Here is a 12,918-nt window from a genome sequence, read left to right as displayed (position 1 = left end):
CTTGTTTTCTCATAATCCACCCCAACGGTTAGACCTCTTAGAGTAACTCCAGTAAACACGCTGTGCTGGGATTTATGCAGAAGTCAGAAAAAATAGGAGTGCGGATAATTTTCCCGCAATTATTCCTTTATGTTATATTACATGCCTTTATGTTATATTAGTATTGTGTTATGATTGCAGTTTCTTACTGTTAATATGAATAAAATTATTGAGTTGAATCGATTTGTAACTATAATAAATAGCGTCATCATAAATTATAATCTACATAAAATGATTACTGTCGCGAAAAAGACTTAGTAATTATTTTTAGTAAGTATTTGGGTTGTTCGGAAAGTAATTTCGTTTTTTTTTGAAAATGAAAGACAATTTTCGTATAATGAATAAATTTAACCTCTCACCGATCTCACGTGTTGTTATTCGCCGGTTTGCATCAACTAATGCCTTTATCGTGTCTTTATCGTGTCTTTATCGTGTCTTTAGCTTCAACCGGCCTTCCAGAACGTGGCATCTTCGACATCAAAATTGCCGGATCGAAATTTTGCAAACCAGTTCTGGCACTGGCGTACTGTCAACACATCTTCTCCATACACATCGGTTAATTTCTTTCTGGCTTGAACAGCATTCTTACCTTTTCTATAGTAAAAAAGTATGACGAAAATGCTGCTTATTGCTCTCCATATTTAAAAGGGCACCAATCAAAAACTACTGCGTAGATTCAATTAAACTTTTTCACACACAAGCCTTGCTATATCAGCTGTCAAAACATATAATGATTATGCGTCTTAAGTGTGAAGTTGGGTTCGAAATGTGGGGAATTCTTAATGCCTCACTAGCGCAGCGAGCGTAGTAAGCTTAAGGATTGTGTTGGTAACGAGTTGCCTAGCAGCGTAAAAAAATAATAAAAAAAGAAATATTATATTAAGAGATCAATAGAGGTGTTCGTCCTGTACGTTCGTATAAAATTGTACTCGTGAAATAAATATTATATTTACAGTTACAAATTAAGTCTCGATTGTAAATTTCTTTATCACATCACACGACAAGCGTGGGCTTGTCAAAAGAACTCTGACTTATCCATTGAGTCAGATTTCCCACATTGGTGACCCCGACGTGATTGTGATACGAAAGGCCGTTGTGATACGAAAGGCCATCGTGATACAAAAGGCCGACGAGATTTAAAGGCCGATGTGATCGAGAGGAAGAAGCGATTAACTGGTAACTGTCATTCGAGTAACATCGAGACGAACTTGGTTTCGAACCGAGCAGAAGTGCACATTGCCGACGTCGTAGTCGATAAGGAAACTCGTCGCTGACGTAGTAGCCGACAAGGAGGCCCATCGTCGACGTCGTAAGCAGCAGCAAGCTCATCGTCGATATTGTGACCTGTCGCAAGGCCCATCGTTAAGGTCGGGGCCAGTGGAAAATTCTCGCCGTTGGAAGCACCGCAGAGACATATCCAACGACAGGCGCTCAGCGTTCCGCCGACGTGGGAACTGCACGAATCAGCCCAGGAGCCGGCGTTCAGGACGTCATCGCCGTCGCCGCCATTGTGATCTGTCAAGGACGACCTCGCCGCCATTGTGACCTGTGAAGGACGACTTCGCCGCATAGCAGTCGGGCAAGTTGTGTATGCAGCGCGTTAGTTTTTAAGCGTGCGTAATCCGGTAAACAGGAAAGTAGATCCTCCGCGCTTTTCTTCACGAGGTCAATTATACGAATGTCAATTAACAATTTCTCCATTATTGACAAATTAACTTTGAGCGATCGAAATTTTTATAGCGCGCGCGTAAGCGATTAATATTTAAGGTCGTTAGGAAGTACTGATTGTTCGCGAACTTCGTCACGTATAGTCATGGCTCCTCCCACTAACGAGGAATTGCAGGAGCAAGTGATGCAACTGCAAGCGATGCTTCAGCAGATGCAGGGCAAGGTGGCAGGCAATGTCGCGCGCGTGGATTCATATAGAGTTCCGAAAATTCCGCCGTTCTTAATTAAAGATCTGGTGATATGGTTCATTCAAGTCGAGGCCACTTTCGAGACCGCTCGAATCACAGAGCAAAAGACTAAGGCGCATCATGTGATTATGTCTCTGGACGCAGAAGCTATCGCGTGCTGCAGAGATCTCATCGCGGAACCCGATATTAATGAACCATATACCAAATTAAAACAGCGTATCATTGAAAATTTTTCAGCGTCAGCAGAAAGTCAACTGCGACAATTAATAAAAGGCCAAGTGCTTACATCAGGGAAACCGTCGCAGATTCTCAGTCGACTTCGTAACTTAAACTCTGACAAACGATGTGACGACGCCGTAATAAAAACTGTGTTCTTTGAACATTTATCACCGCACATTAGAAGCATTCTTGCGACTACCGAAAGTACGGATCTGGATAAATTAGCCAAAATGGCGGATAAAATAGTTGAAACCGTGGGTGATTCTGCGCAGTGTGCCGCCGTATCGTCGTCAGAGTCTAAACCGTCCGACTTAGAAGCTAGGATCGATGGTCTGGCCGCTGATATTGCTACCCTCGCTGCTGAGGTCAAGCGATACAGCAGATCTCAGACGAGAGACAAGATAAATAAAAATCGTAAGCGTTCCAAAAGCAGAAACTCTCGTGTCTGCTGGCCGCATCGTACTTTTGGGAAACAAGCGCGAGTCTGTAAGGGAACTGAAAAATTCCCGTGCCCTTGGCCAAAGCCCAAGATTTTAACGGACGAAAAGGCGGGGGAATAGAATCGTCTGCCACCGAGGAGACAGGTATGGCGGGCGTCGATTCTTCTGTGCGTCTCCACATCCGAGATCGAGTCACCGGAGAGTTATTCCTTGTAGATACGGGGGCGGAAATTTCGCTGCTTCCCAGCACTTACGCGAAGAACAAAACTCCGACCAATTTCAAACTTTACGCGGCAAACAATACGTGTATAGATACATATGGGGAGTCGTTCCGAACGCTACATTTAGGGATATGCCCGATCACATGGAATTTCTGCGTAGCATCAGTTCCGTACCCGATTATTGGGGCCGACCTGATTGCACATTATGGTCTCCTTCCGGACCTTAAAGGTCGTAGACTCATTGATTCACAAAATAATGTGTACGTGTCGGGCATTGTTAAATCTGTACCACAGCTTGCCATTAGCACAGTCAAACCCAGTACGAAATTCGCGAGTATCTTATCTGAATTATTATTAAGATCGTTTCGAAGATGCGAATATGCATAAAAAATTTATTAAATTGGCTAGCAATTTAATAAATTTTTTATGCATATTCGCATCTTCGAAACGATCTTAATAATAATTGAATAACATATTAAAATCTGTAAATAATTAACAAATATAAAAAGAAGAGCATAAGGAACCACAGCACAAATTATAGTTTGTGATATTTAATTATTATTACATCAAAACATGATTACTCTCAATACTTCCTTCTTGTATCATTAATTTAACGTCTAGAAAATTAATGCCGTTTTCATCGCCAAAGTCAACTGTAAATCTAAGTCTATCATGATATGAATTAAATAATTCCAGAACTCCTTCAATCTTTTCTTTATGTACAGCTAACACAATGTCATCCACATAACGAAAATAAAAAGGCGAGATAATATTATTCGCAGTAATAATTTCTTATTCTAAGTCTTGTAGAAGTAGGTTCGCTAATATAGGGGATAATGGTTTTAATATAGCTTATAAACTTATGAATAAATTAAATACATTTATAAAGACAGGAAAGGATCCCTTGCTTAAGGATGACCATTGTGGAGTTGTTTACAAAATTAATTGTTTAAACTGCGAATCGTCTTATGTTGGCCAAACTAAGAGGAAATTAAAAACTCGTATAAAGGAACATAAGGCTGATATAAGAAAACCTACTTCCGAGATATCAGTGGTTTCACGTCACCGGTTGAATGAGATGCATGAATTGGATTGGGATAACATAAAAATTTTAGATACAGAACAATCATTAATGAAAAGAAGAATTTCAGAAATGATACATATAAAAGGCCAAACAAGTGATATCAATAAGCTAAGTGATACGGAAGGTTTGCCTGATGTTTATCTTCCTCTTCTAAAGAAAGATCTCTCTCGCACTTAATAAATAATTCTAGAACTTTCCAAACTGTTGATTCATATATATAAATAGTGGTAAAATATACGATATAACTAATAACACACAATGTCACGACAAATTTCTATCTGTGCAAAGAATGTATTTGAGATTCATCGTTATATTTTTTGCTGTAAAACAGGTAACGATTCTATTCCTTTATATTCCGATTAGAAGATATTAATGATATACAAATTTATTTTAAATTAGAATCTGGAGATTCTCGTTCTACACTTTTCGTGATATGACTTTTGACGTTCTAACATTAGTATACGAAGTAGATTCTCATAGAAATGAACACGTTTATATAATTATAACACACGACAGTTGAATTTTATGCCAACTTGATGTAACTCTGCGATTTAAGAATATTATTAATTTACTGAAGATGGCCAGATTGTGGCCGAAACGTTTAATGTTTTAATGTAATAATCATGTTTTGATGTAGTAATAAATATCACAAACTATAACTTGTGCTGTGGTTCCTTATGCTCTTCTTTTTATACTTATTAAATTTATAACCACGTTTGTTCCTTATGCTTTTCTTTTTATACTTATTAAATTTATAACCACGTTTGTTTTTACGATTTATGTAAATAATTAATTCTTATTGCGAAAAATATTACCTCGGCCGGAAGTCGATCTCTTGCATTCCGTACTAAGCCTTTAGATTACTGAGGCAATTTTTCGCAATAAAAATTAATTATTTACAAATTTTAATGTTATTTAATCATTATTAGATCGTTCCGAAGATGTGAATATGCATCAAAAATTTATTAAATTGCTAGTCAATTTAACTTGTGATATTACTGCGATAGTTTAGTAGAATTAGCGTTTTTTCAAGATCGAAAAATCATTTCGGCGCGCGTTTTTGGGGACTACATACATAGTATATAAATTCACACAAGAATCATACAAGCATTTAATATTTAGCTAGACCGTTTAAGGCTTTGATTTCTATTATTTATAAATTTTTCATGAGCCATACATATCTCCCCTTCCCCTATGAGTAGTCGTATATTCCACTCCTATGGGAAATACGGCAAGAGTTTCAAAAAGGTTTTTTTTTTAATACGAAAAATAAGTATTTCTGATTTCTAATAATTTTTTCATAATAATAGACAGTACAAAGTTTTGTAGAATAGTAATCTTATTCACATGAGATTAGTTATTACGAGAGATTATCTGGTCGTTAGTATTTATGAGATTGGCAGCGCTGAGAACGAGGAGGCGCTACTACTAATCCCTAGGTTTTTGGCGCGCAGAAGGTAGAGTGAAGACAGAAGTAGAATCATCTTTGTCATGATCGCGTGCACACGATACATCGTTAGCGCGAATATTATATTACTAAGTTAACTAATTACTAAATTTATTTGATATTACTAAGTTATATAATCTATAGTCAATAATAAACCAAGTTATAACAATCTGGTAGCAGAACTCTGTGGTTTATTAAGTCTATAGAAAAATAAGAGGAAATGAAAACACGTATAGGTTTATAGGTTATATAGACACATAACCAGTTACGATCTATCCCGCTTAAGAGATAAGCACGTTGTCGATAATTTCATTAACAGGATCTAATTGCTTAGTTTGGGCAATGAAGATGGAAGCTATTCTGAGCTTGGAGAAACTGAATAAAATAATAATTCAAGAAAAGAAGAAGACGCCGAACAGGAAGTGAAGACCGAATGGGAAACAAAGAATAAAGAAGCAGTGGTATATATTGTATATATTTGTATTTGTCGGACGAGCAAACACTACAGTTTGCAACGGAAAAAGAAGTGAGACATTGTGGCTCAAAATTAGAAACGCTGGAGCGGTAGAGAATCAAAAAATCGATGCGAGCAAAGATTTGAAATTTTTTCACATGGGAGATAATGAAATGGTAAGCGACTATTGCACGCGCACGCGGTCTAGCTACGAAATGTACATCATTAGGCGTGATACCATGAAAATTAGTGTATTACACGGTACATGGAATAAACCATTTATATGTTATTAATTAACCGTTCTAATTTATCAATTGTTCTCATACAATCGTACGGTCTAAAATAAGATTCTTATTGTTTTTATATTATTGTTATTAAATGTTATCTATTAAGTGATAATAAATATTGATGAAGTACGAGATTTGACTAATGCATTCAGCAACTCTCCCCTAAATTTACAATTTAACAAAATCTCTATATTTTGTTTTAAATTTTGAAAAGTGGATTTCTTTCACGCATTTCAAAAGATTGACTTCACTAAAAAAAATTCGCTCTGACATGAATGAATCTTCCATGGAAAATAAATACATTTAAAGCAAGAAATTCTACATATACGTATTTCTGCACGTTTTACTTAGTTATTTAATTTTCTCTCGTTTTGAGAGACACTGCTTTAGTTGTTATATCTTATCTTGAAGGAGTTAGATAAAAAAATAAAGATATATATCTTGATACATATCGATTAGACATATATTTATATATCGTCATATAATTCACACAGAATTCATTAGTTGTATGCACGAAATCCTATTTGACTGTAATTAAATAATGTGGCTATAAAAGAAGAAAAATTCGTTTATTTTACAACAGTAGGTCATAGAACAAGTGTCCAAGAAGTATTCAAACTTAAGCATTCGTGTCGACGAATTATTAGTAAGTGTAACAAATAATTGCTATGATAATTATCATTTTGCAAACTTTATAACAATACGGTAACAAAAATTAAAATAATTAAATTAAGTATTACTATTTCAAGGTGTCTCAAAATATACGCATACATGATAGAAGATATGAGAGGTATCTTGTAATCATTTTAGAAATAATTTATATTGTTCAAATGTTTCAGTATATTCTTCATTGATAAAATTTTCAATTTTAATATAAAAAATAAAATATGAATATAGTTTGTATGCATTATTTTTTCTAATTTATTATTTTCGTACATTTTTACTGAAATTAGAAAAAGGAACTTATTTTTTCTCAAATTTTGACTTTTTTTCAAGCTTAGACCAAGAAAATCTCTTAAACCAAAAGATCACTGTAGTGATTTTGTTACCCATAGCGATAAGTAAAGAAAGAGAATAAGCTTTTATTTCATGTAAAACATAAAAAAAATATATGTATATTCAAGCTCGATCTCGGTCGCTTGAAGGGGAGATGGGATTTTCAAAATGTTGCAGATTTTTGAATATTTTTACTAAAAGCGACAAAGTTGAATGTTATTGCAATCGATTAATACCCTTATTTCAAGACTGAAACTCCCAGAAGGGGAGGAAATCTCTCAGATGGGTGCAAGAGGTCGCTAGTCAAAGTAAATTTTGATAATAAATTTTTTCTGAAAAAAATCGATAGCGTTGAATTTTGTCTACTACTTAATTTTGATATCAATTATCAAAAAATATGATTTCCATATCTTTTGGATGATCACGTAATCATGTCTACTCGACACATACAATTTTTTTATTCCATATATGTTGACAAGATTAATATCGGAAGGGTAACTTTTTTACGATAGTAGAAGTAATTACGGAATTTCATTCCCATACTGATAGAGTGTAAAAGCAAGTGTAAAACGCCGAGAAAATTCAATGAAATTGGAGGGACGCAATAATTTCGTCGAGGCCGTTTGCTCTGCGACACATGCGCGCAATTGTGCATACGATGATTGTGTAACAGCATAGAGATATCACAGGCGTCTTAAATGCCTCGCCATCTGAATTTGCAGGAATATCGGGACATGTTCAAGACGCATGTTCCTTTCTAAATATTCGTTATGACTAATGGTCGAAAAACAATAATATAAATTTAATAATGAACTTTTAAACTAGATTTAAACTAAACGTATAATTTATAAGTAAAAACTTAATAATTCATAAATATTGGGTCATTTAAAAAGTATCCGCGGTTTTTTGTTCAATTTTTGAATGAAATTTTTCTTTATTGAAAATCAATTTTAATCAAGTATATATTGGCCATTATTATCTATAACCTTTTGCCATTTTTCGGGTAATTTCATAATTCCATCCGTGTAGAACTTTTGTGGTTTATCGGCGAAAAACTTTTTCAAGTGATTTTCGGCAGCTCTTTTGTCGGCCAATGTTTTTCCATCAAAAAAGTTCTGCAGAGATCGAAACAAATGGTAGTCAGACGGTGCAAGGTCCGGGCTATACGGTGGATGCAACAAAACTTCCCAACCAATTTTCCTCCCTCAATTTTTGGTGCGTCATTAAAGATGTGTGTGGTCTGGCGTTGTCATGATGGAAGACAACACCTTTTCTGTTAATCAATTCTGGTCGTTTTTCCTTAATCGCTTCCTGTAATCTATCCAGTTGTGAACAGTAGAGCTCTGAATTAATCGTTAGGCCATGTGGTAACACCTCATGATGGACGACTCCCTTCCAATCCCATCATACACACAGCATCACCTTATTTGCCATCAATCCAGGCTTTGAAGTCGTTTGTGGTGGTTCGCCGCGCTTATTCCACGATCTTTTACGAACAATATTCTTGTATTTCACCCATTTTTCATCGCCTGTGATGATTTGCTTCAGAAATGGGTCGATTTCGTTGCATTTTAGTAGTATTTCGCTGATGGAAATTCGATCAATCAAATTTCTTTGCGTTAATTCATGTGGCACCCAAACATCGAGATTCTTTAGCCAGCCTTTTTCAAATGATTCCAAACTGTCATATGGTTGATTCTTAGTGCATTGGCTACCTCCTGACAGCTCACATGCCGGTCTTGCTTGACCAGTTGCAAAATTTCGTCGACTTTTTGTGACTGGCCGACCAGAGCGAGGTCGATCTTTGACATCAAAATTTCCAGAACGAAATCGAACAACTCCTGCGTCCTGCGTTCACTTACAGCATCCGCGCCGTAAACTTCATAAATTTGTCTGCATGTTTGTGCTGCGTTTTTGTAGTAAAAAAGCATCATATAGCGTATTTCTTCAGATATTTCATTCATTTTCAAACCAATATAACTTTAGACACGATTGATGAATCACCAAACTTTGTTTACAAATAATGTAACCTAAAATGTCATCTTTCAGACGCGCGTTCGTTTGACACAATCGGATTAGTGTTGCCCGATATATGACCATCAATACCATCTAGTGACAAAAAACCGCGGATACTTTTTAAATGACCCAATATTTTATCGAGGGTAAAACTCAATGTAATCATGGGGCAGAGTCCTCGACATCATTATAAAATTCATATGAAATCTTTTTATATAATCCGATAATTACATATGCACTAGAAATCATTATATAATATTAAATGAAATCATGTATTTTACCAAATAACTTTATATGTAGTGAAAACAATTGTTATTTCTAATCAGATGAAATTATATAAAATCAAATGAAATCATGTAATCTGTGGGACAATGTTTCAGCTAATGGTTACTTTCTCGTATTTTATAAATAACGTAACTCGTTTTTTATAAGTAGTATTATTTTTTTTTACAACAATAAAATCATAATTAGACAACATTATGCAATTCTTTCTCATTTTCTCAAATTTTTTTTTATAAAAGAACAATGTAAACAATTTTCTTTTCAATTTTCTTTTTCTTTTTTTTTTAATTTTTAATAAATTATATGTTTGTTTAAGTTATATTTATAAATTATTAAGTTTAGATTAAGTCTAGTTGAAATATAATTCAATTTCAAATGTTTTATAAATTAAATTAGTTCAATTCTAAATTTACATTATCATTTTTCGAATAACTATTAGTCATAATGCATGAATATTTAGAAAGGAACGCACCTGGATTCTCTTACAAATTCAGATGGCTAGGCATTTATGATACGTGTATACGTATTGGAATTATTTGGAATTATTTTCTAAGTAATTATTTATTAAAATATTCCCATCTCAAATCTTAATAAAAATGTATTCGTTCGACGTGTATTTACTTACAATGAAACAATCTGACAAAAAAACGATCTGCCTCATAAAACAAATTATTAAGCGTTAATGCTAGAGACTTAGATTAAGAATTTTTATTGTTTAAAATTAATTAAAAAATTTAAGTTAAAAAATTATTAACGTATTTATAAATCTTAAAAATGTGTTTATTTAAATGTGTTTATTTCCTTTCTCTCATATCTATTTCATAAAAGTCTTTTTACTAACCCATAGTGCAAAGAAAAGAAAATCGGAGAAAAAAGTTAACTGATAATGGAAAGTATGGATTGGAACGAACACAAAAATTATCAAAATTATCAAATTAATTATTTATTTTCTTGATAAATGTTTGTGCCAACTCTTTATTTAAATCTTAATACTTATCAATTTTTTGAATAAAACTTCATTCCTATAATTATATATATACAATTTAGCAATTTTATATGATTAAAAAATGAATGTTATTATATAGTATATACATATATACAATACACACACACACACACACACACACACACACACACACACATGTACGTATGTATTAAATAATCGAATGAGTTTTCTTTCGCACATTTCAATTTTAACAACTCTTTTTTTGTCGTTCGATTCTTCATAAAAAATATTGATATAATTTGATGATAAAGTTTTTCATAAGTTTGACATTTTAATAAAATAAACGAATTTTTCTAGAATATCAATAATTTCAAATGTAACTTTTTTAATAAATAATAAGTAATAATAAGATAGGAAACAAGACCGTTTATGTTAAATAACATTACTTTAAAATCCGAAGCGCCACTACGGTGAGTATCTGAGTATCATTTTTTTTAATATATATATATATACGAGGGGTATCCAGAAAATAAGTTCCGTTTTTTTTTTACAAATAAAGTTTTTATTGAAAAAATCTAAAATTTACATGGATAATACTTGACAACTTCTAGTCTTTTTCTACATAATTCCCGTCAATCTCAATACATTTTGTATATCTGGAAACAAGCTTCGATATCCCTTCTGCATAGAAACTTCCCGCCAGTTCTTTAGTCCAGTTAGTTACAGCTGTCTGAACTTCCTTGTCGCTTAAACGACGATTTAGTTAAACGAGATCATTGCGAATCGCATTTATATATATATATATATTTATGTATATGTATATGTATGTGTGTGTGTGTGTATGTGTATATATATGTATATATATATATATATATATATACAATATATATACAATATATATATACACACACACACACACACACACACATACGCGAGGACAAGTCAATAAGTTCTTACAAAATCTGTCAGAGGGCACTCGCAGTGTCATATCACATTACTTTTTGACAAGTAGCGTCTTTCAGCTGATTAGTGTCAAATTTTGAACGGAATTCATCGCGTGATTTCATTTTTGTAGATGATTAAAGCGAACAATCTTTGTATTTTTTGCAAAATGGAAAAAAACGAATTTCGTTCAATGATCAAACATCGACATATGAAAGGTTTAACGCCGAAAAAAATCAAAGCCGAGTTGGATAATGTTCATAGCACATCTGCATCAGCATTTGCGACTGTATACAATTGGGTGAATGAATTTAAACGTGGTCGTATATCCACATGTGATGTACCTCGTTCGGAATGTCCAAGGTTGAGACTGCTACGCCAGAAATCATTGATAAAGTCCACGATATTGTCTTGATTGATCGACGAATGAAAATGCGCGAGCTTGTTGAGGCCACAGGCATATTACATGGCACAGTGATTTCAATTTTGCATGAATAATTGGGTATGAAAAAGCTACGACAAGATGGGTGCCGCGTTTGCTCACTGTGGACCATAAGCGCAACCGTGTGACGATTTCAAAACAATGTTTGGAGATGTTTCAACATTATCCAGATGAATTTCTGCGTTGATTCATTACTGTGGACGAAACATGGATCCATTACTTCACACCCGAAGGAACAATCAAAACAATGAACTTCACCGAGTGAACCAACTCCGAAGAAGGCAAATACCGTGAAGTCGGCTGGAAAGGTGATGGCCACAGTTTTTGGGATGCATGCGGTATAATTCATATCGATTACCTTCTGTCGAAGCAAACGATCAATGTCGATTACTACGCAGCCTTATTGGACCGTTTCAACAACATTTTAAAGAAAAAACGTCCCCATTTAGCGAAGTAGAAAGTGCTCTTCCATCAAGACAATGCATCAATGGCCAAATTCAACGAATTCCGCTACGAATTGCTTTCCCATCCAGCATATTCGCCAGATTTAGCCCCCTGCGATTATTTCCTGTTTCCAAACCTGAAGAAATGGTTTGGAGAAAAGAGATTCCACCAGAGAGCAGCTCATTGCCGAAACAGAGATTTATTTTGAAGAGTTGGATTAATTCATACTATTCGGATGGCTTGAAAAAGTTGAAGAATCGTTGGATCAAGTGTATCGAGAAGAGTTGGACAAATCATATTATTCGGATGGCTTGAAAAAGTTGGAGAATCGTTGGATCAAGTGTATCGAGCTGAAAGGAGACTATGTTGAGAAATAAAAAAAAATTGATAAAAAAAATGTATTTTATTATGTTTTTCTAAAAATTTATTGACTTGCCCTAGTGTGTGTGTGTGTGTGTGTGTGTGTGTGTGTGTGTGTGTATTAGATAGAATGTAAAACAATGAAGAAGGAACAAGTTCGTAATCTTATGCACAGTACAGTACTCGCGAGAAGACACCCTTACTAATAAATGTGGCATGTAAAAATATAAATAATATAAATTCTTTTCGCTCGTATAACTTACAACAAATTAATAAATAGTAAAACCCAGGTCAATACATTAAACGAGCTATAGTTAGATGTACTAAATAATATTTATTAATCACAAGTTATAATTTGCGACGATAAGTTTCAACGGTACGTT

The 12,918-nt window shown here is 34.1% G+C and overlaps 2 protein-coding genes across 2 annotated transcripts in view; both read left to right on the top strand.

The window, feature by feature from the left end:
• Positions 1–1,852: 1,852 nt before the first annotated feature.
• Positions 1,853–2,734, top strand: LOC147908874 (uncharacterized). Its single transcript, XM_087409082.1, has one exon. It carries the CDS (start codon positions 1,853–1,855, stop codon positions 2,732–2,734), a length of 882 nt encoding a protein of 293 aa, XP_087265208.1.
• Positions 2,735–4,606: 1,872 nt separating this feature from the next.
• Positions 4,607–12,918, top strand: part of LOC105152578 (alpha-glucosidase) — a 70,559-nt gene continuing 62,247 nt past the window's right edge. Inside the window, exon 1 of the mRNA XM_011066948.2 lies at positions 4,607–6,753. The gene's annotated coding sequence lies outside the window, so the exon portion shown is untranslated. The remainder of the gene's footprint in view (positions 6,754–12,918) is intronic.

This window comes from Acromyrmex echinatior, chromosome 8 (genome assembly GCF_024713525.1).
Source record: "Acromyrmex echinatior isolate Ae372 chromosome 8, ASM2471352v2, whole genome shotgun sequence".
Lineage (NCBI taxonomy): Eukaryota > Metazoa > Arthropoda > Insecta > Hymenoptera > Formicidae > Acromyrmex > Acromyrmex echinatior.
Note: the sequence above shows the minus strand (reverse complement) of the source record. Positions and strands in the feature narration are given on the sequence as shown.